The 27247-nt window shown below is 42.9% G+C and overlaps 1 protein-coding gene across 4 annotated transcripts in view; it reads left to right on the forward strand.

Moving 5' to 3' along the window:
• The first annotated feature begins 156 nt into the window (after positions 1-156).
• NPAS2 (neuronal PAS domain protein 2) overlaps positions 157-27247 on the forward strand; it is a 97367-nt gene continuing 70276 nt past the window's right edge. For 2 of the 4 annotated variants that reach the window (XM_042810813.1, XM_042810816.1), the window contains exon 1: positions 1857-1876. In XM_042810813.1, the coding sequence (XP_042666747.1) occupies positions 1863-1876 (14 nt within the window). In that variant the 5' untranslated portion in view covers positions 1857-1862. Of the gene's footprint in view, positions 232-1856; positions 1877-26780; positions 26855-27247 lie in introns of those variants that run through there. The other 2 variants (XM_042810817.1, XM_042810814.1) reach the window with 2 other exon arrangements.

Consider the following 27247-nt stretch of genomic DNA (forward strand, 5'->3'; position numbering starts at 1 on the left):
CGTCCCCGGCTCCTCGGCGGCGACCGAGAGTTTGCCGGCTCCCGAGCCCGGCCTCCTGCGCGCCTGGAGCAGCGGCGGCCGCTGCCGCAGCGGCACCGGCAGGCAGCGGAGAAGCGGCGGCATCCAGCCCGGCGGCACCGGCACCCAGGTGGCCACCGCGGACAGCAGCAGCGGCGGAGGCGGCGGCGGCTGGGGCTTCCCCGCCGCGCTCCCGCAGCACCGGCAGCCCAGGTAACGCGCGGCTCCGCGGCCCCCTCGGATTACTTCGGGGTACCCGCCCGCTCCCTGCCCCGGAGCCCACCGGGACCCCGCCGCGGGGGGGTGGGAGGTGGGAACGGGGCATCTCCCGCCGGCCCCCGGACTCCCGCGCGGTGAGGGGTCATCGCCTCACCGCTGGGGCGGGGGAGGAAAAGTTGCGGTGAGGTCGGGGGGGATTTCTGCTTGAGGCCCGGTGGGACGTCTGCACGGGAGCAGGGGTTGCGGTGCTCGCTGTAGCCGCGCACCCAGCCCCGGCTCTCTTCCCCGCAGCGTGCCCGATGGGGAGATGCTGAACGCAGCGCTCGGCAGCAGCGCGGCACTTCTTTCACGAGGAGTTGTGCGCTCTTTCTCTCCTGCACGGTCACCGTGCGGTTTGTCAGTTAGCGAGCACGTTCACCCATAAACTTTACTCGGCGCTTCGTAGCTGTCGGCAGGGCGGCAGCTTACTTTCACTCAAGTGACTCAAATAACGAGAGGCTCTGAGCATCGCGGCCAGCAGAGGAACTTTAATCTTTTCGAGGCTCTACGTCTCTAGAAGGGCTGCCCGGACTCGTGGCTGCGGGTCTGCCCAGCCTGACCTAGTGCGTGGCGGCCCTACCCACGGAGGAGGTTGGAAATGGATGGGCTTTGAGGTCCCTTCCAACCCAAACCGTTCTGTGATGCTATGATTCAAACCCGGCTCTCAGTGCCCACTCAACAAGTGGCAGCATCTTGAAGCGGGAAGCCATCTCCCTTCCACCCCTGAGTGAGTGTTGGTTTGCATCCCTCCGTGGCGTTAGGCTGTGCTGACACTGATTTAGCAGTGCTCACGCCTCGCAGACGTGGCCCTGCTGCTCTGCTGAGCACTGCTCCAATCCGTGCAGCCAGCAGGGATGCCTAAAATTGCCTTCCTTCGCACATAAAGGTGCTGCCCTGCCTGTGTGATGCATTGAACCCATAGGTTATACTTTGTAGAATTGCAACTGTCCCATTTTCTAGCCCAGCACTAGAAGGTATTGTTATTTTATCATAGGCAGAGATGTTGTCTACAGTTAAAATCACCCTGTGCTTTCTAATACGATGCTCTGCTTTCAGGTCCTTATGCATTTGCTAGGCTTGAAAGTAGGCTGACATTTTCCGTGTTGAGTATTTGCTGAAGACAGAATCTGTTTGGGAAGTTTCAGATAAAATGGTTCAGCTATTTCTGAAAGCGTGGTGAGAGGAAATTGCATTCTTTGACCACGTATCTGACAAACATGGTTTAGGTATATCCCATCCTGCAATAGGAGACCTTGATCTTTGTTTTTCTGTGAATCCGCATTTTTTGGCTCTGTTGAAAAAAACACTTTCATTGAAACCGTTGAATTCTTGTGGCTTTGTGTTCTGGAGCAGGAAAAAGATACTTGGCTCGGGATCAACCTTGTGACGGGGGTATGCGTCACATTGAGCCTATGAAAATCTCCCAGAATTTGGACGTGGTGGGCATTTGGGGGTTTGCCTGTGGCACTGCTGGAGATGCTCTTGGTGTTATGACACACTGAGCTCGTCCTCCTGGGAAGGATGGGAGCTGTCCTGCTTGTGGCTGGAGGGCCGAGCGGGCTTCCCTCCGCAGGTCTTCTTCCCAGATGTTGCTGCTGTGGTGAGCACCAGAAGGAGGGGACGTGGGGCTGTGTCTGCAGTGTCTGGGTGTGCCTGCTGGCATGGAGACCGGGTGGGGAAGGAAAGGGAAACTGCTTCATTCGCATGCATGGGGAAAGAGAGTGTGGGCTTAGGGGGGAGAAGCAGCACTGGTGATGGAGGTGTGGTGGAAGGGAAAGGCAGGGACCTTGGAATTAAGTGAGAGGGCTTGGTGGAGTCTGTACATGGCAAAGTTTGGCAACAAGGTGAAGAGGAATGGCTGGAACTGGAAACAGAGGGGGAAACCCAGACCGAGAGAAGGAACGGTGAACAGAAACACGTGGTAAGAATCTGGTGGTGGACAGGAACAAGAGATCTTGGCCTGCAAAACCAGTGGTTTCCAAACTTTCAGTGATTGGATTGTATTATTACCACTCTTTGTCCTTCTCGTCTTCTCCCTCACACAGCCTTCTGTGCTATTCAGCTCCTGCTTCTACCTTGCCCCACAGGAATTGCTCTGCCATTTGGTGATGATCTGAATTTTGGGTGGTGCTATGTGGAGCCGGCAGTTGGACTCAATGCTCCTTATTGGGTCCCTTCTAAGACAGGATGCTCTGATTCTATCATTCCGTGGTCTCCTTGCTCTGAGGAGCAGCTCTTGTTGCTCATCGTGCATTTTGCACCACCTTCCTCTAGCTGTGGGCTTGCCACAGGCGGGATGGCAGCTGTGTGTGTCCCCATTAAGTCTCATACTATGCTTCTGTGCTGTGGACCTCCAGGATTCATCTCACTTACTCCTGCTGTAAGCTGATGTGAGTTTTCCACAGGAAGAATTTATAGCTCAGTATATTAAGAATAAATCAACACAGCGAAGTCCTGTGGAAACAAAACAGTATGTCATCACAGAGCTGATGCTGCATCGTAACATATTTGCTTCAAGTAGGAAAATGAAGATCAGCAGCTAATTGTTCCAGTTTGTAGCCTGGCATTCTTTAAGGATAGGACATTTTGCACAGCCGTAAGTTTAGAGCAAACAAATGACGTCTCTGTACAATTGGTAAGTGGTAAAAATAAAACAGCTGAGAATGGCATTCAAATGTGTATTTTATGAGTACTTTACTGCTTTTTCTTCCTAAGCTGGACATTAGGATTTAAATAACTTTCATTTGTGTTTAACAATGTTTTGCTTTCAGGTTCTTAGGACAGATGCACTCAAATAGCAAATTTTGTAGGGAGATCATTATCTGTATGAAAACCAGGCATTTTCCTGGATTTGGCTTAGCTTTCTGTTGATCCTTGGTCTTATTACAACTTCTTTTTAAGAAACTAGGCTGAGGCAAATATTTGTATTTAGCTAACTTAATTCAGGCTGGAAGTTTAGGAGAAATCAGCATCAGCTGAGACTGACTTTCTTGTTCTGAGACTGATTACAGAAATTTGAAAAGGAAATGCCATGTAATACTCTTTAAGCAGAGTGGAGAGATGGTGGTGGATTTGTTTATGTAGTGGAATTATACAGGGATTTTTTGGGGACCCTTTGTTGGGACCTGCTGCTATGTGCCACGCAGGATGTATATATATTGATGTATCACCAGTTGAGTTCAGAGATGTAACAGTTGTAGGGCAGGAAGGACAATGTGATGTGATGTGACCCTGTAGGCTTGTGCTGAAGCATCCGAGAAGCTGCAGACATGATTTGCATCTCCTTGCATTTATCTTATCATGGCTCAGGGATCTTGGTAGATTGGGTTGAGGGGTTTTGGAACATACCTTTCTTATACCAATACACGTAAATTCTGTGTACTTTTTGGGGATGGAGGGATAAGAGCTGCTTTTTATACTTCATTTCTTGTGTTTCTTCCCCTAAAGGCAAACCATGATGCATACGTCAGTCCAACCCAAATGTCGTGTTTAATAATACTTTAGAACAGAAAGACTCTTCTGTTCCTTTATTCAAGAACCATGGCAGAGGTCAGTATTTCTTCCATACTGCCTGCCTTTAATTTTGGCATCATTCTGAAAATTCACCTGTGGCTTCAGAAGAGTAAACCTCTCGCAACGTATAGGCCTCCAGTGAGCTTGGACATTTGTTAGTATCCATTAGCATTGCACACACTTTGCTGTCTGCTCTCAGTACCTTCCTGTTGTTCCTTGTCCTGTCCCTCATCTGTAAAGTCTGCCATTGTTTTCTGCAGCACACGTACAGCAGGTGCACACCCTGCTCCATGCTGAGAGCTCTGAAATATTCCAAAACCTGACCTTGTAAATAGTGAGTACTGGGAGGTGAGCTCACCTTCTTCTGCTTGGGCACAAGTCTGTAAAACAGGTGGTCTTTTGCTGACACAATTGTGACGGAAAGTGTGTTAATCTGTTTTACCACTGTTCTTAGGTATCTGTGCATAAAATACAACAGTACCTAAAGGGATTCTACAAGAAAGTTGAAGAGAAACTTTTTACTAGGACATGTAAGTGACGGAGTACGGCTCTAAGTTAGGAGAGTTGATATAGTTTGGCTAGTAGGAAGAAATTCTTCTCTCAGAGGGTGTTGAGGCACTGGCACAGCTGCACAGAGAATCTGTGGTGCCCCATCCCTGGAGATGCTCAAGGCCAGGCTAGATGAGGCCCCGGGCAGCCTGAGCTGGTGTGTGCCTGACCATGGCAGGGGATGGAACTGGATGGGCTTTGAGGTCCCTTCCAATCCAAGACAATCTGTGATTCTGTAATTCCATCATATGGGAAAAAAAGTGTGAAGGATGTTTATGTAGGCTTGAGATCAAAATGGAAATTTGGAAGATCAAGTCTGAAACTTCTTAGTTATTTCAAAACATGGAACAAGAGCCAGCATGACAAAGCATCATTTACCTAGACATCTAAACCATTCTTTCTGTTTGAGTATCCTCATGTCAAGTGCATGTAATATGTTTTGCATTCATATGTAATATGTCATACTGACAGTTAATGAAAGGAAGTATATGTTACCCAAAACAAAATCACAGAAATGCATTGCCACAAGTCACTGAAGATACAGAAAGTTAGATAAAATCTTCCATAAACAACTCGGAAAACTTTCAAAGCAACATACAGATGTGAGTGTAGAAAACTAAACAAAACAATGGAAATAATAAAAAAGAAAATCATTAATTCACTGCAGAAACTATGGGTGTACCCATGTCTTTGAGATTATACATGTTGATTCTTGCATTCCAAAAGCATATGGTGGCAGGGAAGAGAATAGGAGATTCAGGGTTTGGTGATCAGAGGAACAGTGCAGCTTCTGCATGGGAAGTGGCAAGGCTAATAAAGCAGTGATTGGCAAGAAAGGAAACAGAAATCTGTAAAATCTTGCAATGCATGGAGAAGGCAAGCTGGGAGTGACTGCTGTCAGAGACAGCCTTGAGGGCACTGGGTGAAGAAGGCAGTCATGGGGATTGAGACAAAGGGAGGTGGCTCCTCGAGCAGTGTGGTCAAATGCTGAGCTCCTAACCACAGGATGTGGATGCTGAGAGGTTACATCAGCTAATGAGGTGACTGGATGAGTTCATGGAAGAGAAATCCATCACCGGCTATTAAATACAAAACCACTGCCTCTCGCTTAGGAAGCTTTGATCTGCAAATTCTTGGAAGCCTGGTGAATATCCTGAGGAAATACTGCATTTGATTTGCTGCATTCTTCTATGCACTCCTTGATACCACGGCTGTCTGTGCCTGGGCCAGGTGGTCCTCCAGCTGTGCCTGCTCTGCTACATGAGGTGCACTGGGGACTCCAGTGCAAGCAGCTCGTGGTGGCTTGCACCTTCCTGTCCTGTGATGGTGTATTTGAGTGAAAAGAGCTGGTTTGACGGAACTGGTTGATATGCTCCAGAGCAGAGCCAGGGTATGAGCTAAAGCTTATGCAGGGCTGGAAAAGCAGAGCACAGGGCTCAAGCTCGCTCCCTGGTGTCCTATTATTTAGCTATGCAGTCATGCCAAGGACGGCAGTCTTATCTCCTTGGGTTCAAGTGTGTTCGGAAAGCAATTACATTCATAGAAGCAATTCCGCCAAGAGCCACTGAATGCTGAGCTACAGTGCCTGGCTGAAGGAGTCTCTGCTGGAAGACTGTTGTATCTCCACATGCCTGTCCCGCTGCCCCAGCCTTAGCTGCTGCCCAGAATCAGAAAGATGGTTTGGGGCACAATGCTCTCGTTTCCTGACCTGGCAGTGCTGTCATTAGTTTTATCCATCCCTTAGAGAGTAGGCTTTGAAATTCCGATCAAAGAATGGGAGAATCTTTAGGATAATCATTTTCTTCACCTATCCACAGCACTCAGGCACTGTTAAAGAAACAGTGTTGTGTTTGCTGCTGGTTGCTGGACTAGAATTTTCTTAATCACCTGAATGGCAGATTTTAAAGCCCTAGGTAATGAACACCACAGCCGTTCCAAACCAAAACCTCTGTAGTGCCTAAGCAGTGGTCAGAGTACTTACATGTAGCTTGCGCTGCTGTTACCCACTTGTTTCTAGATGAGAACTAGCTGTATGAAAATGACAGAAACAACCTGAAATTCAGCAACGTGCAAGTCGTTGTGGTCATTTCTTAAAATTCCTCTGTGCTAGCTGCTAAGAAACTCAAAGCAGCGTGTGACTGAACTGTATGAGTGCCTGTATGTATTTTAGGAATGCCTTATGTAACCGAATGGCAGGCCCTTACACTGAGCAGGAGAGCAGTGTTGCGTAAGCAGCTGGGGAGCAAGCAGGAGCTCCAAGAGCACTCCTGGATTCTGTGGATCCTGCTGGATCTCATTTAATGTTATTTAATAAGCCATATTAACTTCTCTTCCCAAGAGTTATCTCGGAGCAGCGACACTGATTTCATTTCCCAGATAAGCTTCACTTTTTAGAAACAGCATCAAACTTTTCAGTCGGTTGAGCAGCTTAATGTCCTGGTAGCCTTGAATTTTCTGTAGTCAGCACTCAATCGAGTTGAAAATAAAAACTCATTAAAGTGAAAACCTTGAACAGGAAAACACTTGTTTTTCAATCTCGTTTCTAATTTGGTAACCATTCTTAAAGCCCATCACTATGATTTCCTCTATCTTGGGAAAAACAAATTATTATTCAAGCAGCTTTTATTTTCTTTAAAAATAGACAATACTGTTCAATTGTTGGGAAGAAAACCAGAACAAGAAAATCAACTTCAACAAGCATACAGATGGTAATGAATTTCTTTAACATAATTTTAGTCCTGCAAACAATAATAATTGAGTTTGATTTTTTTTTTTTTTTTATCTTTTTGTCATCGATGAGCCAACCTGAGGTTTTTTCTCTGGATTCACCCTTAGGTGTGTCATTAAGCTGGAGGACTATTTTAACAAGGAAGCTCCCACCTGTAATCTCTCAATCTACAGGTGGATGTGACTGCAGTACCTGAGAAATGCCCGTTGTCTGATCAGCAAAAGGAATCCAACTATGAGTACATCTTGGACTTACTGATTTGGGTGGGATGACTCTCATTGAGAGTCATGGAGAACTGATGCAGCATGGATAAGATTGATGTTCTTGCAGAGAGCTGTAGATAATAAATATTATTAGTGCGTGCAGTGTGATCAGGTGGAATCAGGGTATTTTTCTGCTATTTGTAGTGCTTACACAAAATATTTGCCTTCTTGTTCGTATTGGTAATTCCAGATTTTACTTGTGGTATTTTTGCCTGTTCCTGGTTTTGACATCTAAAACAGGTAAAAGGTTTTAAATTGGAGGCTTTACATTTGACATACCCACAGCCCAATTACGCTTCTTGTGAGAGCTCCTCTAATTTATGATTTATAAAGGTATACGATTTCTTCATGGGCCATTAAGGCCACCACTTAGCCAAAGTCTTCATCCTGTTCATCAGATGAGCATCTAGCTTTTAAAAGTCGCTTTATCTTTGGTTACCAAGGTCAGAAAAGTATTTTGTTCCCCGATTTAGCTTTTGCTATATCAGTGCCATATCTATGGAATACACTTTCTCGGTCTCTCTGCCTGAAAACAGCCTAATCAAAGAATACTTGTGTGAACCACATGGGTGCATTTCCAACAATTTCAGCAAGAGCAATGCAGATACAAAATAAATAGGTCACTCATATTCACTGTTGTATTTGTATTATTTTTTTAATAAGAAGGACTGGAGAATCTTGTTTGTTTTCAGAGCTGTCACTGAAGTAAATGGAAATTTTCCTGGAATAATCCTGGACCTTTAATTTGGTTATTTGCAAGGTGACATGAGTCCCTTTTTTCATCTTTTCTCTTTCTTACAGCATGAAGGGCTTCATTGTAAGCTGATGCACACTGATGTATCCCAGCTGGTTGTGGCAATTACACTTATACTGCCTAGCCCCTAATATCCATATTTCTTCAAAAATGCACAGTCTTTTTCAACAATACAATATCTTGCTGTATCTTGCTGCTATTCAAGTATAGAAATAAAGCTGCATTTGGTGCCTATCCTACTGTCCTCATTAAGGCAAAACTCCCACTGAAGTCAAGGGGAATTTGACTTGACAAAGAATTACTGGCTTGAGTTTCTGATAGCACTAAACTTTGTCTTTTTTTGTTGTGGTTTTTTTTTTTACTTAAAAAAAAATTGTTTCTTCTCCTTTTACTTCATTTTAATCTTTAGCTTTCTTCAAGAGGACCTTGTTTTTATTAATCTATTTCAGTTGGTTCATTCTGCTTCTCCCCTTTTCCTCTCTTCCTTTCTTCTTCCCTCTTTCACTTCTCCCGTTATCCCCACCATCACCAACTACAGTACTGTAAAGAGTTGCTATGGATCATGCATATATCAAGGAATTTTGTTGTCTCTTTTAGATTACTTCAACATATTGGTGCCTATATCCATGCACTTGCCTTAGGGTGATGCACAGGTTTATAAGATTGGTGATTTAGACAGAGATTTATTTGCACAAAATCCATCTCAGTAATCTTTCCTTGTATTCTGGCAAGATCTTAAAAGTTCCTCTGAAGCATTCATGCAGGGTCTTAGCAGTAAATTGGGTTTTGAAATGACAAAAATATTTGGCACAGTATTGCAGTCAGAAGAAAATACTTTGGGATTTTAAAGTCAGTGTAAAAAGGGTTTTGTTGATGGCAACAAAACTGGAAATCTCAAAATAGATTTTATTTATAATTGTACTGCACAATGATATGAGCTTAGACCACAAGCAAAATGCCTTTGTGCATCACTTCTCTTGTCTACAAACTAGGGCAGCCTAATAGAGAAGCGTAGGCTCCGATCAGTGATCAGCTCACAGCCATGTGTTTGAGGGGGTCACCGAGCAGGGGACTGAGCCATTACAAAGGGAAGTGGTGGAGTCACCAATCCTGGAGGTGTCCAAGCGACATGTGGATGTGGCACTGAGGGACGTGGTTAGTGGGCGTGCTGGGGGTGGGCTGACAGTTGGACTGGATGATCTGAAAGGTCTTTTCCAGCCTTGGTGACTCTGGCAGAAAGAGGAGACACGGTGAAGCCTCTTCTGGGTGTTGATCCACCTTGGTGGCTGAGCCTCGTGAGGCATTTCCTTGTGCACTGCAGAGTGTTGCCTCCAGCTGCTCTTGCGCCTTCCCTGTACCCCGTCCCTGCTGGTACCTCTGCAGCGTCATTCTCTCGCTTCTGCCTGTTAATTGTTTTGGGCTTTAAGACAGAAGCCTTTTGAAGGTGCTAAGTATTGTTATTTTCTTGCAAGTGGAACTGATATTCAAATTCTTTTCCAAAAGACTGCCTTCATGCTTGTGAAGTAAATAATGGCTGTGTGCCTTATTGATGGATAGTATAGAATTTAGAAGTAAGGCCACCAGCTTGCAGTTCCTTAGCATCTGGATCCCTCCAGACATTCCATTTAATTTAAAAGGCAGAATGCTAAAGTTGCTTATTCTTCCTCAAATAAGCAAACACATTTTCTCTTTTTGTAAAGGTTACAAATATTGTCACATGGTGTCCAATTTTCTGTTACTCTGGACAACCTAAAATGTATTAAAAACTACAGGCAAAATGCATGGTGTAATGCCAGTTAGAAAGGTATCACTTCTTCTTTAATGCAATTGCTATTTCCTTTGCTCAAAATTGTCTTTTTCCAATGGATGATTTAAGCTATATCTGAACAATAGATTTATTGTTGTTGATAGTCTTCTCAATTTCTTTTCAAGATAGGTTATTTTTCAGAGTATCTAGGGATATGAGTTCAGTGTTTAACTTTGGAATTCACATTTTGTTTGCTCGGTCTATGATATATGTATTTGCAAAGTCATAATTGGCATTAGACTTGCCATATTTCTCTGCAGATCTTTTCCCCACTGTGAAACTACTGTGGGGTCATCATGCTGGTTAATGAAAGAAGGATGATATTTTTTGTAACTCATGAGTATTTAAATGTTCTCCTATGCAGATTCTTCCTTTTCATGAGAAAGTTTAAGGAGGCATCTAAAAAAATTCTGTCTTGATAACGCCGGTTAAGTTCATTCAAAATCTAGATATCCAGTGGTGTAAGGTAATGAGACATTTCAAAATGGGTAGTGTGTAATTGAGAGGGGATTCCATATATGAGATGCAAGCATAAAAATTTGGTATAGCTCTTCACAATGCCACTCGTTTTGCAGCTGAATTCCTCAGTACTGTTCTTAGAGTGTATAATCAGTTACGCTTGTGTTGATTTAATCAATTATTCTCGTGCACAAACAAACAAACACAAAAATCTGGCTAATTTCAGGCTCTCTTTGAAACACCAGACCTAGAGATTTAACTTACAAAGAAAGAAATACTATTTTCAAGCCTCTAGAGTGATTTTAAAAATGGCAAAGATATATTTGGGAAGTACCATACTTCTTGGTACTGGCAGCTGTGTATCCTTATGCAGAAGTGGATTTGGCTGAAAGACCAATTCATAAATATTGTATCCAAGGACTGCAGCAAGCTTTCATATTTTCAAGAGATAATGTAGAATGTGCAACATTTTTTCTTCACCCTCTGAAGTCTCAGCTTAAACAACTTGGTCTCCCAAGTATGATGAATAATGGCCAGCTAGCCAAAGTATCCATGGCTTCTTCAATCACACAGACTGGAGATGATTCTGCTTCCTCCAGGTGAGCCTGCATACGTAAGAGAAAAGGTCAGCTTGCTGCGCTCAGTCTGAAATCCCTCCTGCACACTGGCAATCTGCAAAGCAGTAGGAAGGAAGAGATGTTGATAAAGAACTTGACTCCTGCACTCGGTGGCTTTCCATCTCTCAGTCTGTGAGCTTCCAAGCAAGCTGCACAGACAGCTCCTCGCTGTGTTATGGGCTGCTTGAAAAGCCACATGAGAGGTGGGGAATCTCTCATGGCTCTCTTAGGAAAGTTTTTTTTCTCCTTGTCTCCAGACCTCCCCTCTGATCTGCAGTCTGGGAAAGCAAGGGGTGTAAGGGAGAAGTAAGCATTATCTTTGATCTGATGGCTCCTCTCCTTCTGGGCTATTCTCTGGGGAAAAAAATTCCTCCCTTGGGAAGGCAACATTTACCGTGGTAGAGGCTCTGTGTGCAGGAGCACCGGGGAAGATGCTGAGCGTGCCTGATGGGCACTTGACATTTTAGCACAGATTCAACAAAGCAACTTTATTTAGGTAAACACTTAGGCACATGCTTTTCATTACCCATTTGCTAAGAATTTTATCTAAGTCTTCTCCTGAATATGGAAAGATTTAAGTGCATATTTAAAGGCTGACAAGTTCCCCACTCTGACTCACACGTATGCTGCAACAGGGATGGGCTGGGTGGAAAGGGAGCAGACATCACAGTAGCACGGGAGCTGAGAAGCACATATTTTTTCAAAGATTACAGGGATTCCAAGGTAGGAAGGGACTCCATTCCGGCCAACCTTTTTTTCTGCTTTTTAATCTAGAGTTAATAACTTGTTGGATGTTTCTCCTTAGTTTTGTTTTCCAGCTAGTCTCCAGGTTTCTTTTGGAGAGTTTTGTTTCAGGTGAAACTCTTCTTGTTTTGCCAGAAAGCAAACCTCTTGCAAGACAATTTTCTTAGAGAAGAAAGCAATAGCTGAGAAGTTGTGAGACATTTCTGGAATGAACCCAGGCAGCTTGTCAGCGTAGGAAATTCTTCCATTTAAGACCAATTTTCCATTGCTTTATCAAATGTTACCTTTTAGTACTAAAGCCATACCTATTTTGCCTTAGTGAGTATGTACTGCTACTGCAAAAGAAGATCCTGCCCTACTCCTGAATTTGAATACTCATTTCTGTTATTTCCCTTTTCCAGGATCTGTAGGCAAGACTAAGAAGCTGATCTTGCTGAAATTTAACCTTCTCTGTGTGTGGATAGATTAATTTTCAGCTGTTGTGTTTTCCTAAGCTGGTTCATGGCACAGATATACAAATATTGGTGGCTGATTCAAGGAAAGGAAGCAGGACTTCCTTTGGAGCTACTGTGGGTTTATGTCACCTTACAGTGTTCCATGAATATTTTTTTCAAAAGTGTCCTGGAGGACAAGATAAATGGGGCTGTTTTGTCCTGCAGGAAGCTGGTGAGTGGAGAGATGAAGACAATGAGAAAATGATGACCAGAGGAGAGGGAACACAGAGAGTAAATGAGGAGCAAGGAAGACCAGGAGCTTTGAGCTGCAGATCACGGCAATGGAGAGAAATGAGAGGGAAGGGATGGAGAAAGAGCCCCCATTATGCGATGTGGCAAAGTGAGGGTTTTGTGGCCAACTGGAGGAAAAGAGTTGGAAAGAGGGCAGATGTGGACCTGAATCCTGGGAGGAGGAAGGTCAGGATAGCAACTTGCATGCACCACAGTGGGGAGAAAGAGGTTGGAAGAGAAGCCAAGGAGACCTTTGGGCTGAGCAAAGACTGGAAGTGGGATTGGAAAGCAAGGAGTAATGCACAGAGTTGCTTGGGAAGTACCTGAGACTTGGAAAGCCAGAAATAGAGATGAGCAGATGATTGTCCTCAAATGTGAGGCTGGACTGAGTGAGGGATCTGAGGTGTGAAAAGAGCTGGAGATCAGAGGGACAGACAGGGGCTGCTTGCTCACTTGGGCACCTGGAATGGAAAACTGGCAAACTTAGCACTTCTCTGCTGCCAGCAAACGCTCAGAAAGCCCAGAAAGGAAGAACACCTCATTCCTGCCTCTTGCTGCTTCCCCTGATCGCTACCTGCATTGGTACCCTGTGATCATGGCAGCTGCCAGAGCTTGTTAGCTGAAGTGGCTGGAAATCTGATGGTATTTTGGAAATGTCACAACAATGTCCAGTAAGGAGGATTTTCACGTGCAAAGTCACATGCTCCCAGAAGCTGCATTAAATGTTATCCACTACGGATGCAAAGTCAAGCACTCAGAAATTAGGAAATAGTGTAATTAAGTCTGCCTGTGTGATTTTAATTTATTCACTTCCTGCATATTCATTATGATTCAGTACTTAATGATTTAATGATTGCACTATGCTTGCATTTTTTTTATTTTTTTTTTTTGTTTCTTGTTACCAGTCATTTTAAGTTATATTAATTTGCTGGCATTTCCCAATCAGTTCGGAGTCACTGCACAACTGCTAGCTTAAGCTGGGGGACAGGTCAAGCATGGGGCACTTCTGTGCCACCAATGCTGAGTTATCCTGGCCTGAACCAATTGTGAAATGACAACACTGATCTCCATGTAACAAGGTGGCAACTTTGATTTTATTAAATGTTGTCGTTCCAGTTGGTTTTTAAACGGGGATATCCTTGTTGCAAAGGCCACACACACCTGCAAAGCAAGATGTTGATACATTTCTCAAGAATGTACCACCTCTCCTTTTTAACTCCTTTGGCTGAAATCAGGAATAATCCTAACTCAAGGAAGATACCAGAATGGAAAATTTCAGTTCAAGTGGTTTGGTTATGGGAAAGTTCTGTGTGGCTGAGAGAAGTTCTCCTAGCTGGAGGCATGCTGCAAGTCTTCCAGGCAAGCACTATGCCCAGGTCACTGCCTAGAAAAGCCAAGAGGTGTGGGAGATCTGACAAGCCTAGCCACGAATAAAATTCACATTTCCTGCAGCCAGATACATGACCCTTAATAAAACACTCAAGACTTCAGATTTTCATCTTGATCATTTTGTAGATTCATTGAGCTAAGCTTTTCTTAGAGGAGCTCTTCCGTTTTCTCTTGAAATTATTGCTTCTTTATTTTGGGAGTGAGAGGGAAAAATGAAAATTAAGCTCCTGGTTTGTTCTTAGTTCCAAAATCTACTGTCTTCAAGTGGCAAGGCACAAAAGCAGGGCTAAGAAGGGAATTTTATGAACAACACTGCCAGGTCATGAAGGGCAGAGTCAGTGAATCTAATGCAGATAGGGAATGGGAATGACTAACAGCTACCATCACTAGCAGCACTGTCCAGTTCCATTATTGTGGCCACTGACAGGCCCAAAAAATAGTTTGGAAGAACAGCATACATACAACACATATTTATGGGTCATGGCTGGTTCCCTTCACTTTGGGGTGTTTTGAATGAATGTCTTCTGGGTTCAGATCTACTTTGCACCAAGCAAGCAGTGGAAAGCATGTTTACTATGAAATGCTGCCTCCTTTGAACTCCAGCGTGACCGAATTTTTGCCTTTATCACGCAGAGTTCTGTGGCTGCAATGAGGCTATTCAATGTTATTGCCTATTTTGCTCCGTTCCCTACACAACTTTCCAGTAGTATGACTACCTTGGCCCTCTTTGTCTGTTTTAAAGAGGTGTCCTTCGTGGTTCAGCAAGCTTGAGGCAGGTCAAAGAAAAAAAATGCATTTAGTTTAGTGGAAAAGTATTTCCCTACAAACTTTTTCTAAGAATTTATATAGCTTTAAAGGTAGTTTAAAAGATCAAATTTGCTGTGGAATCTGGCATTTGTATTTTGAAGTTTACATACCTGAGAAATGATTAATACTGGGCACACAGTATTACTTTCTTGCTCATTTTCAGGTGTTTCTGATGCTGTGATATGTTTTGGTATGGTTAAATAAGCTTTTCAAGATTTTAAATTAAAAAATATTCACTGGTTTTAATAGACTAATAATTTTTCTACTAGAATCTAGAGTCATCTTCATGACTGCTGATACAATTTCATTTTAAAGAAATGTGCACTGTTCTTGTATCTGAGAAAATATAAGTAGTATATGTTCAGACCTATATAAGGCTTCAACAGTTCTTTCTGATAGGAATTATTTCCAAAATTGTCAGTATGTAGCCAAACTCTTGAGATCAAATGGGCTTTTAACTTAGCTTTCTGATCTTCTAATTGCATCTTTTAGGAGCAGATTGACAGGCATTGTTGAAAAACTGTATATATATTTATACTTTGCTCCCTGTAGATCCCTGTGCAAAAGGGTTTTTGTTATCTTTACATCAAGTTCTTAACGTAAGAAAGCAAACGTTAAGAAACTTGCTGTAACTAAGTTATTTCTTGCATCCTGATCAGGAGTTACATGTGCTGTTTTGTATCGTATCTGTAATTCAATAAGGTATAAAGCTTGTCCTCGAGCTGAAGGGTTATTTTATTGGTGAAGTGACTTGATTACTCCATGTATCAATGTCTTCAGGAGCATAATAGTCTTGTTTCTATCATATATTTTTATGCACCAAGTCTATATACCTGCAAAAACACCATCCCTTAGTTGTGAGCTGTGTAAGAACAAAGCCTTACACATTTCTCTCTTGCTGTGCAAGGCTGTAATGCTCTGGAAAGAATAGTAACATAAACAGTAACAATAAACACCTTCACCATGTCCATGCATCACATCCTGTCGTATTGATGCATTAGCTTGTTGGATTATGGTCTTCAGTCAGCTAAGCACAAAGCATGCCAATAAATAAAATTTTGACTTGTTTTCCCATATTATTAAAACAGCTGGTAGATTTAAGACTGATGGAAGGCAGTGGACGTTGCTGGCAGAGCAGTGGAATTTGAGAGCAAATAGGAGTTACCTGTTAGATAGCTCTTCAGTTGAGAGAATCATTCTTTCATTTACTGTGGTATAAGGAGACCAAAAGCTCCCCATGGACTTCCAAGGGACCCAGTTGACATCTGAAGTCCATCCATTATAGCTACAGTAAATACATTGTTGTCATGGTAATGCGGTGATCAAAGTCTGAGGGAAAAACTCAGGCATTTCTCTGGTTCATAGTGTGAGATGAAAGGAAGACTTGATAAGAAATAAAATAGAATTGATCAGCATTTACTTTAAGTTGGCTTTGCAACCTTCCAGAAAGATATTGTGAATTTTAATTTAAAATTAAACTGCTTCAATTTAATTATGTGATATGGAAAACTATGAGGATATTTTTTGCACTCAGAAAAATGCTGTCTCAGTCATCAGGGTAAGGTGGAGGTGTTCTTTCCCAAATCAATTTCTAATGGTGTGAGACAAAATTGACAGTTGCCCCTTGTGAGGCCATGCAGGGAAATAGCTGTGAGCAGCTGGGATGATTCACAGATCTCCTAAAGGGGAAAGTGTGTTTTCACGACAGGCTAAAGCTCATTGATGTCCACTCTACCACTGGCTTACCCTAAATGGTGAAGGGCTGCTCCCACTTGCACCCTTGGTTTGGCAAATGCCAGCTTGCCAGCTCCCACCCATCCCCTGCTCCTAGCTCGACACTTCTGCCAATTGCTTTTTGCTACCTGACCTGGTGAGACTCCTGCAGAAGTTCCTTCAGCTCTCTAAATCAGAAAAATAAAAGCCAGAGGCTATCTTCTTGCCAAATTACTGAATTGAATCAGCCTGTAGATGGAGGAAGAATTAGCAGTGAAGACAAGCAGGGGAAAAAAAAGGAGGAGTGGTGGAAGAACTCCTTCATTTTCCCAGCCCCCAGATTTGGGCCTTGAGCACTCAAGAGCCAAAGCCTGGGTTCCTTACAGAGTGAGCAGGAGAAATGCATGTCCTACAGGACTTCTGAGGAGAAAGTGGCTTCAAACCAAGCCTTGCTTACACCTACACATGCCACATGTAGGATAAGGAATACAGAGCCCCAGTGCCTTCTACACTGAGGCAACAGGTCTTTCCCAGTGGGTTGTGAATCCTCCCCCAGTGTGGCCCACTTCCCCATTATATTGCCTGGGAAACTGGGACACCGCTTTCAGGCTTGTGATTTCTACTCCAGAAAGAACTGCTTGAATATCAGCCCCAGCTCTGATCCCTTTTCAGAGGAATCATCTCCTTTGCCAGCATGCTTACAATGTGTTTCTAGCCCAACTCTAATATTACTTGCTCACAGCAAGTGTCCTGTTATTCCAACACAGCATCCTCCTCTTCAGTGGTGTAGCTTAATGGGGTATATGCATACATGCCCATAAATCTTGACAGATCAAACTGTGCAAGCTTTAGACCCAGTGAAAGGGGATGACTCACCTGATGAAGTGCTTGCTAGTCAAGCAAAAGCTGTACAAAAGAAATCGTGTTAAAATAAGCTTTTGTCAATAGGGATAGATTCTGACCTTCTTAATCACAGTGACTGTCTCACAAGTATTCCCAGTGAATAAACTGAAAATACATGCAGAGTAATAATGAGAAAGGGTACCAAATTCTAGCTCTAGGTCATCCACCTTGTGTTAAAGTTTCAGTCCATTTAGCTGATGTATCATGGCTAATGTTTCATGATCATCCTTCAGTATATAAGAAAACAGCTTAATCTAAGGGAGCCTTCCTGGTGTGTTGTAAATTTCATCGGTTTTGAAGGGACCATTGAAATTACAATTACAAAAAAAAAAAACCAATGTGAGATGGCACGTGACATGATGATGTTAACTTATTTCCTTGACATGGGAAAAGGCCTGCAGCCCATTAACCAATAGGCTGAGCTAAAGGCCTAAGTGTGGAGGAAAAGTCACACACACGAGGAAACTCCTTGAAAAAAAGTAAAAAGTAACAATTAAAAAAAATGCTGGAAAGGACAATAATCAAAGAGAATTTCTCTTCCAAAGTGTGTGATTGTCTGAACAGAATAGATGAGAGTACTGAAACCACAAGAGTAGCCTCCATGCAGGATCAGGACTGCTTTCACTGTAATTTTTAAACATGAGCAGTATGAAAATTTGGTGCATGTGAACCATCAGAGATCAAGCAGAAGGGTTATATAAACACCATGACTACAAAATGGGAGCCCTCTCTGGAATTTAAGAAAATTCCTACCAGTAAAGAATGATAAAATTTACATTATTTTATTCAAAAGTTATGGTGTCAAGTACTGCACCTAGTTTTGAGCACCTCACTGCAAGAAAGACGTTGAGGTCCTGGAGCATTCCAGAAAAGGGCAATGAAGCTGTGAGGGGTCTGGAGCACAAGTCTTATGGGGAGCAGCTGAGGGAACTGGGATTGTTCAGTCTAGAGAAAGGGAGGCTCGGGGGAGACCTTATCACTCTCTTCAGCGACCTGAAAGGATGCTGTGGTAACGTGGAGGTTGGCCTCTATCTCTCAGATAACAGCTACAGGACAAGAGGAAATTGCCTCAGAAAGACTAACCAAGCATTGGGACAGGCTTCCCAGGGAAGTTTTGGAGTTGGTGTCCCCAGAGGTGTTACAGAATCATGTGGATGTGGCACTGGGGGACAATGCTAGTGGGCATGGGGGGGGGGGGTGGGCTGGTGGTTGGACTGGGTGATCTGAGAGGTCTTTTTCAACCTAAACAATTCCATGAATCTATGAAAAAACAATTTTATTTTGTAGATCTAAATGATAAGACATTCTTCGTCTCGAGGATATTACTGTCTCATGCAGTTTTCAACATAAAGTAAATAGAAAAGTAGTTTTGTCTGAGTAAGGACTTTATTATATGCCCCAGAGGAATTAATACTCCAGGAAAGGAAATGGAAAAATCCAGAAAATGAGGAAAGACAAGCACTGCAATTTAATAGCATGTTTAAAGCATATACTTATTTTAGAACATGTGCTCAATATCTTTCCTCATCAGGTTTTCATTTATGTGAGAGTAAGTACCAGCTGATGTATATTACTAAATCACAATGCAAGGGGTCGATAAACATATCCGCAAAACTTACTTTTCCTGGACTGTGGCCTGGTTATTAAAGAAAAAAAAGGAGGAAACAAAGAAATGAAAGTATTAAGTGCACTTTTTTTTTTTTTTTTTTATCTCCAAATAGATCATAAATCAAGCATACAGTAGAAGTTTTCATCAGTCTTGAGGCAGCACTCGGCTGCATGGAATATCAAATATCTAAAGGAAATACCATAACTTCTGGGATGTGCTCAATGTTCTCATTTGTAATTTATCTCTAAAACGTGCAGCCAAATGTTAATGCCCTTCAGTTAGGTTTTCAGAACCCAAGAAATACGGGACATCTCTGATTTGCCCAGTCTGACAACTATATGATTTTTCAGGAACGAACTTAGAGTGACTTCAGACTCTTAGCCCTGAATCCCCCATATAGTGCTTGTACAATTCCGCTTCTGAATGTTTAACACACTTTTCTCTCTCACTGTGAAATGCCCATGTAAGCAGAGGGCAAACTAAAGGACAGGGCACAAGTATGAAGGAACGATAAAATAAAGGATCACTACATACACAAAGTTAAAAAGACATTTTTCCCCCTTCAAGGGACTTTCCTTGTACGTTTTTGGAGGTGAAGAGGAGTCTGATTCAGGAATCGTGCACATGAGCAGGCTGAGCAAAATGGAGCCTGAGAGTCAGTGTGATTGCTCCTGGAAGGTAGATGAAAAGGAAACATGAAGGAAAGCTATTTAAGTTAAAGCACAAATTATCCCAAGAGCAAAAAGGTTTAAACTTCCAATACATAGGTACAGAAAGTTTAGGCTATCAGGTAGAGTTCCTCTAACCATTGGGAGAAAGTACTGAAGCAGGTTCTCCGTAGGATTCAGGGTGGAGAATCATAGAATCATAGAATGGCCTGGGTTGAAAAGGACCACAATGATCACCTAGTTTCAACTCTCCTGCTATGTGCAGGATCACCAACCACCAGACCAGGCTGCCCAGAGCCACATCCAGCCTGGCCTTGAATGCCTCCAGGGATGGGGCATCCACAATCTCCTTAAACTCCTTAAAATGGTTTTAAGTTGAGGGAGGGAAAATTTAGGCTGGATGTCAGGGGGAAGTTCTTTACAGAGAGAGTGGTGAGGTGCTGGAACAGGCTGCCCAGAGAGGCTGTGGATGCCCCGTCCCTGGAGGTGTTCAAGGCCAGGTTGGATGGGGCCCTGGGCAGCCTGGTGTAGCATTAAATGGGGAGGTAGGTGGCCCTGCATGTGGCAGGGGGGTTGGAGATTCATGATCCTTGAGGTCCCTTCCAACCCTGGCCATTCTGTGATTCTATGATTCTGTAAACCTAGCTGATTACAGGCTGGTACCTGTGAAGTTTGATTAGAAGATAGAAAGACAGAAAAAGAGAATAGAAGAATAGAAAGAAAATAGAAAATCAGTAGTGTGGTCTCATGAGATACTGGGGGACTAGAGGGAGAGGGGGGTGCTTAGTCTGAGCCTTTACTATCAGGGCACTTCTCAAGCATGGTATATTTGATTGATGTTAATAACTTTCTTAGAAATGGGTTGAGGCTAAGAGTTGCTGTTTCTCTCCTCTGACTACAGAGGCCATTTTGACAGTTATCTCTGCTGTCAGCCATCTGTACTGAGAATACCTCAAGTTAGGTAAGAAGAAAGAATCCATGCGACTAAAAGTTAGACATTGTAACCTCTAACTTTTTGATTTGTAAATCTTTACAGGGTCCAGTCCTGGAAACCTGCCTGTTTTGGGTATTGAGTTCAAAACTATGGATTTTTTTGCTCAGTTTCTTGGGAGAATAAAGGATTACTTGATCATGTTTTACGTGGTTGTACGTGTGCCTGTCTAGGTACATTCTGATTTGTTGGCCAGTATCAATTAAATTTGTGAGAAAGAGAAAGATATCAAAGCTATGGAGCATCTTTAAGTTTTGTAATACTATATGCCAGACCCTACAGACCTCAGATGACCTTCAAAGAGCTTTCTGACACCATCCAGTAAGATGTTAACTTGTACTAGTTTCACAGCTTGCAGCACTTTATGATGTGCAATTGCTTCCTTCCGGATTTGAATTAAGTGACTTGCATCTACAGTGAGTTGCTCCACATGTGTAAAACTGCTCCTAGTGTAAGATTTAGAAGTCAGATGAAATGGAGCTGCTTGCTGGTGGTGCCTGCTTACAACCATCTGTGGCTCTGACCATGATGTTGCCGCCTGTGGGCAGGCGCTTGGGTGTGTGCAGGACTAGCCTGAGGCAGGCTTCAGGCAGACTTGAGTGCGTCCTCTCATATTTAGGAACAGTGTGTTTTCATGTGTTTAGCCTTAAAAGATAAGCATTTTTAAAAGGAAAAGCAGCCAGGAGAGAAATTAAATAGGAACTGCTCAAAATCAGGAAAAGTGGATGGGCTGAGGGCCAGGTTTCCTGAATTCATGGTGGTTGCTCTGGAGAGCTTTTTGTGGGGTAACTGCGCACTTCATCTCCTCTGGCCACAAAGAAAAGAAATCACAAGTGGGAGAGATTACTAATGGGAAATGCTGTATTATTTTCATAGGTCCAGTGGATGATGTGAAAGAGCGGATTGTCAGGGGAAGCCAAAATCACACTGAACACTGCAGCGTTTAGGCCTGCTCTTGGCTAGTTGCTATACTGGAGACATACAAAAAAAAGCTAGAAACACGGTGTTGTAGATTACATCGGCAGGATCCCCTGATCTGGGGGCTCATATACAGCCAGCTGGCTTCTCTGAAGTTTCTGAGGCCAGCTCTGCCCGTGGCATGTGAGCTGGGTGGAACAGGAGAAAAAGGAAATCACCGTGGAAAAGGGGGGAGATAAAGAAATTCCCCTTTCGAGTGCCAGCACTGCAACTCACAGAGCTGCTGACAAATATCACAGATTTTATCTGGAAGGTAAAAAACCAAGGTTTTTCCTGTCTCGGATTTGTAGTTTTTCTCCTCCTCCACTGCTCAGCATTTGAGTGCTTCTCAGTGCATGCAGGAGCAGGCTACTCTGATTGCCCTAGATGAGTCATTCCTCCAGATAAGCCTGACTGACTTCAAAACTGAAGTTACTCTGCATTGGGTGGAAAACACTGACATAGAAGAAAGCAGATTGTAAATGAGGAATTGCTTCTGCCAAACTGCAGTCCTGTCACATGAAGCCATACTATTTCGTGTGTGAGGTGAAGTGCTGTTTTGAACTGACTTCAGCTGATCATAAAACAAAAATGATGTTGTAATTGTCACATAAAGGCTCCTGACATAGCAGGGGAGAAGACTTCAATCTGTCGCAACCTGTTCTCTTTGAGGAAGAAAAGGTGACTGCGAGAGTGTTATTTGGCAAAGAACACTGAATCAGAAGCAGTGATACAGTCCTTTTTCATTTTTTTGGATGCATTTACACTTGCTAATGTGCCACTCAGTGCTCTTAAAAACTTAACTCTTCCTTCCCACCTGGCAGCAAACTGAGAATCTACTTTCCTAGATATGAGCCAGAAAAATGCAGCTTCTTCAGAACCAAAGATTTCAGTCAAATGTGCATTACAGCAGTTAAGACAGCAACTCTTTCACTGCCCTGCGTGTGGGCTGCTCTCCATGTAGGACATTCCAGTTGGGGCATTCCTGCACAGCCTTAAAGCAGAAATACTACCTTTGCATTTTCCCATCTCCACACTTCTAAAAGCATCCAGTCTACTGCCAGGAAGCTAGTTTATGTGGCAAACAGGGCTCAAGCAAGATATAAAGGTGGCTATTCAGACCCTCAGGCTTCGGCTGTAACACCTACTTTATCTTCAGGGAAGCTGGGGAATGCCAGTGTAGGCATGCAAGTGAACCTCCATAAAAGCCTCTTGGTGCAGAACAGCAATAGCACCGGGCAGCCACATCGCCATGAAGGATTTCCAAAGGAATTCTCCAATGGGACAAAAACTGAGTGATGCTTTATATTTTGTGCAGACAAGGAAGAGAAAGATGCTGTGGGAAAAATCTCTTTTACGTTCTAAGTATAGCCATAACCAGCACCAGTATATAATTTTGGATCAGAAGGACTTGCAGGGCATAGTAATGAATTTCTCTCCTGATCAGAGGGCTATCCATAACTATAAGGCCCTCACCATGTAGCTCTCATAACATGCATCAGTGAACACTTTGGACCCAAATCTAATGTTAATATTAAGGAGTAGGAGTTTTCAGGTGATAATTAAAGGCAGGATTAGATTTAGGATGAGGGCTAGGGTTGAAAACAAGTGGGTCTGAGGTACTTGGTCTGCAGATACAGACAACAAGGCCTGCTGGACTACAGCAAGGACTAGTCCGTTTTTTTACTGGTGGCTTTTTTACTGACTTTGTTTGGCTCTATATTTGGCTTAGAGTTCATGTGCTCTTCTCCACAACACAACTAACATACTGTCCTTCAGTGCCAATACCAGTTGCCTTCATCCATCCCTGACAAGCTTTCAGGATTTACCACTTAACACTCCTGCAGCCACAAGTCCACTTGTTGCCTCTAACACTAGCCCTTGGTCTCAGTGTATTCTTGTGGCCCATATCTGCTCCAGGGTTTTTCACAAGCCATTTGCTCTGATGGCATTTGTACACAGGCCAGCCTAGTGGGCCTCCAGGGACTTCTAACTTGCTAACTTCACCCTGTATAACAGACATGACTTTAGGTCATTTGGGTCAAGGAGGACCCAGGTACAAGAAGAGGTTTGTCCCAGAGCCTGTGACATTCCAATCAGAACTGCTGCTTTGTGGGATTCAGATAACTGCATATGATAGAGGCAAGAATGCTAAGAAACTTTATTCAGGAACATATGTTGCATGCAAGTAAACAAAGCCTAGAACGCTGTAAGCTGCATGAAATCTCACATCAGTGACTGGTGCTCCACTTGCTCATTTGTTCCAGCTGAACAAGTCACTGACCAGACACTGTTCTCTTCAGCAGCAGAGGCACAGTCTCAAGAAACTGTTACTTCTTCTGTCTTTTTAAAGTAGGGCTGCAGCCTTCAACAGTGTTGTTCCTACACTACGTGCATGCGAATCCTCATTAGCTTCTAGATGCCTCCACCCAGAGCAGGATAGCCCTTGCTGTAACATGTCTTTTTGGCAAGGCATGGAATCCATATTTGTTTCAGGTCATTTCATCCTGATTTTGCACTGAAGCTTTTTGTATGAACAGCAATTTCATTTCAGTAAACTAATAACAGCCCTTAAAATCTTATGTATCTGCTAAAAAGAGTCCCCACAACTCCAAATTGAGTTTAACAGTTTATTCTGTGCAAGGGTGAGTAGTGAGGAAGAATCATAGAATCACAGAATCACAGAATGCCTTGGGTTGGAAGGGACCCTAAGGATCAAGTTCCAACCTCCCTGCTAGAGGCAGGCCCACCAACCTCCAGATCTGGCACTAGACCAGGTTGCCCACTGCCCCATCCAACCTGGCTTTGAACACCTCCAGGGACGGGGCATCCACAACCTCTGTGGGCAGCCTAAGCCAGCACCTCACCACTCTCTCTGTGAAGAACTTGAGATCCAATCTGAATATTTCCTCCTTGAGCTTAAAACCACTCCCCCTTGTCCTATCACTATCTATCCAAGTAAAAAGTTGATTCCCTTTCTTTTATAATCCCTTTTTAAGTACTGGAAGGCTGCAACGAGGTCTCCTCACAGAGGAGATGGATGATTTTTTTTTTTTTCTCAAAGCCCCATTGTAAAATGGGCACCAACAGATACGAGCTTTATGCTGTCGGCATTTTGACACTGATTTTGACAAAGTGGAAATGCAGTTAGTGTAGTCAGGGTCATTGTAGTTGTTCTATTAACATGATGCATGTTTTCCTGGGCATTATCTCCCAGCTGTTTTCACAATAGAGCTGAATCAATGTATCTAATTTCCGTTCACATGCATTCATTTTACTTACCTGTGAAAACTGATGTTACCAGTCTTTGATAAGCACTTAAATTAATTCCTTCCAGACATTTCATTTAATGCCTTTCATCCTGATGGAGTTGAATTAGCAGGACTAACTACTTAAGAGTACAGAAGAAGAAAGTAAAACATTCTTGGATTAGATATTCAAGACAGGTTTTCACATTAGCATACTAAATCCGTAAAGTACAGGTGTTAAAAAGGCCTTTAGTTACCCTCTAGTTAGAAACAAGCTTTTGGTATGAGCAGAAACTGTATCCTAAGACACAGGCTTCCCAGGTGGGTACAAGAGTGTTAGACAAAAGGATGCATTCTCGATGTAACTCAAAATGTTAAATTATTTTCCTCATTTGTTAAAAACAGCCTTCAGAGCCTCCTTGCTGTTCTGCTCCAGCAGAACCATTTCCCCACGTGAAGCTTTGATACTAGATTTGATACTAGAAGGTCTACAGTTGCAACAGAAAGGTAGAGTATGAGGCAGCCCCACTACATGGCTTTACTATGGCTCTCTTATTGGAAGTTATGTCTGCTAGTTCAGAGGAGATGGCCCCCAAAGCTTTGTGGTTTAAGGGCGTAAGCAACCTATCAGGGACTCACTGTCCCTCACTGGTCTCCAGAACTGGGATCTGCATGGCAGTTTGCATTGTGCTTGCAGTGCCTCCTGGATCAAAGTCTCGAGCTGGTTACTCATTTTGGGAGAAGAAGCTGCAGGTCATTTAGGACTACTTATACTGGGAAACACCTACACCAGTGGACACCACCTGCAATTAACTTCTATGTTATGTGCAAATGAGACACTTCTAATGTGAAGAGCTGTTACGTATCTTACATCTAATTACTTTTCACTGAAGATTTCAGAAAATTTGAATTTGTCCAGTAAAGAGAAGTTGTATTTCAGTTTTCCATTAACCAGATGACTGAATGCAGGCATTTACTGATACCTTCAACAACATATTTTCTCTCTGCTTTCCTCATATTTTTTTTTCAGTGCAAAATAGGAAATATAAATTTGGAAAACATGAGAAAGACTGGAATGTATTTGAGAAACATACTTTGTCAGATTGAGCAGGAGAATGTGCAATGTTTAAAAATAGTGGCTGGAACTTTACCCTTCAAAGTATTTTCCATACAATAAAGTGTTTCCAGATAGGTTATTATGAAGTCACTATGCTGTATTAGCTATATCCTGTATGTGAATGCTGATTTTGCAAACATTTCTTCTAGAAAGATGGATTTGTGTCATATGAATTTATGCATTTTGATCTTAAACCAGCTTATATAGGGTCTCTGAATCTTAGGAACCTTCCTAATGGGTCAGTAATAGCAGTACTCTCTTTCCATCTTTCTAGTTATTTACTCATTAATTTTACTGCTTTAGAGATACGTCAACTAGCCAGAAACGTCAAGAAGCACTTTGTGTGCATTACAGCTCTGTCTTTAATACTAGGCTGTATACAAAAACCAGGATTTTTTCTCTTTTTCTCAGTACTATACCCTTTTTTCTCAGACATACATCTGGAGAATTTTATATGCGCAAACAAAATTAGGCATAATACTGTTCTTATTCATAAGGAGGTAAATAAAATCTAGTCTTAACAGGAAACGTGGAGGTATTTCAGTTTTTCCTTAAAGGGGAGAAAAGCTCAGGAAACTGTTATGTTTTATACATGAAGGCATTTCCAGAAAACATAAATCTTTGCCTGGACTACATTTCTGTAGCTGAAACCAGTAAGTGTATAGGGCTAGATGTGCTGAGGTGGGAACGTGCATTAGTAGTGGGCAGCAGCAAGAGGCATGGAGGGTAGAGCAGTGTAGCAGATGTAGGAGGGTAGAGCAGAGATGTAGCACCTCTGGAAACATTCACTTTTGGGAAGTTTTTGCCCCTTAAAAAAAGAAGAAAAAAAAAAGGCATTTAAAAGGCATTTGCATCTGTGTTCTCCTAAACACACATCTCTGCTGTCTTTCAGAAACAGAAAGAATATATCTGAGCCCTATGTCATGTTCTTTTCTTTCATGTCTGCTGAGAGTCACAGAGTCATCCTTATCTTCTAAAACATGGTGAATGCAAATCAGCGTCCATTGCAAACTCAAGGTAATTTAGAAGTAAAGGGAGAAGAGTAACTTTACTGGCAGCTTTGTCCTGCAGGACCCCTACAATAAAAACTAGTATAAAACTCCAGGGGAAACTGGTACAACATCATAGCATTTGTTTACCTAGTCCTTTCTAAGCTTTTTGCCTTTCTGCTCTTTCTGTTAAGGACCAGCTCATCACTCAGATTTTTTGCTTTCCAAAAAAGGGCAGAATCATCCCCATGTTTGCATGCAGGGAACATCTAGCATGGTTTAGTGAGAGGATTTTAGAACAGTTCTGTTGCTGACTGGCTTCTGGTGCACAGTGCAACTATTTCAGGGGGGCTTTGGTTTATGCCAGAGTCTGGCAGCCAGCCAGCAGAAGCCCAAGCTGTGCTGCTTCTGCCCTGGCTGC

The sequence above is a fragment of the Centrocercus urophasianus genome, unplaced genomic scaffold (genome assembly GCF_019232065.1).
Source record: "Centrocercus urophasianus isolate 14NV4802_14NV808 unplaced genomic scaffold, USGS_Curo_1.0 seq_12, whole genome shotgun sequence".
NCBI lineage: Eukaryota > Metazoa > Chordata > Aves > Galliformes > Phasianidae > Centrocercus > Centrocercus urophasianus.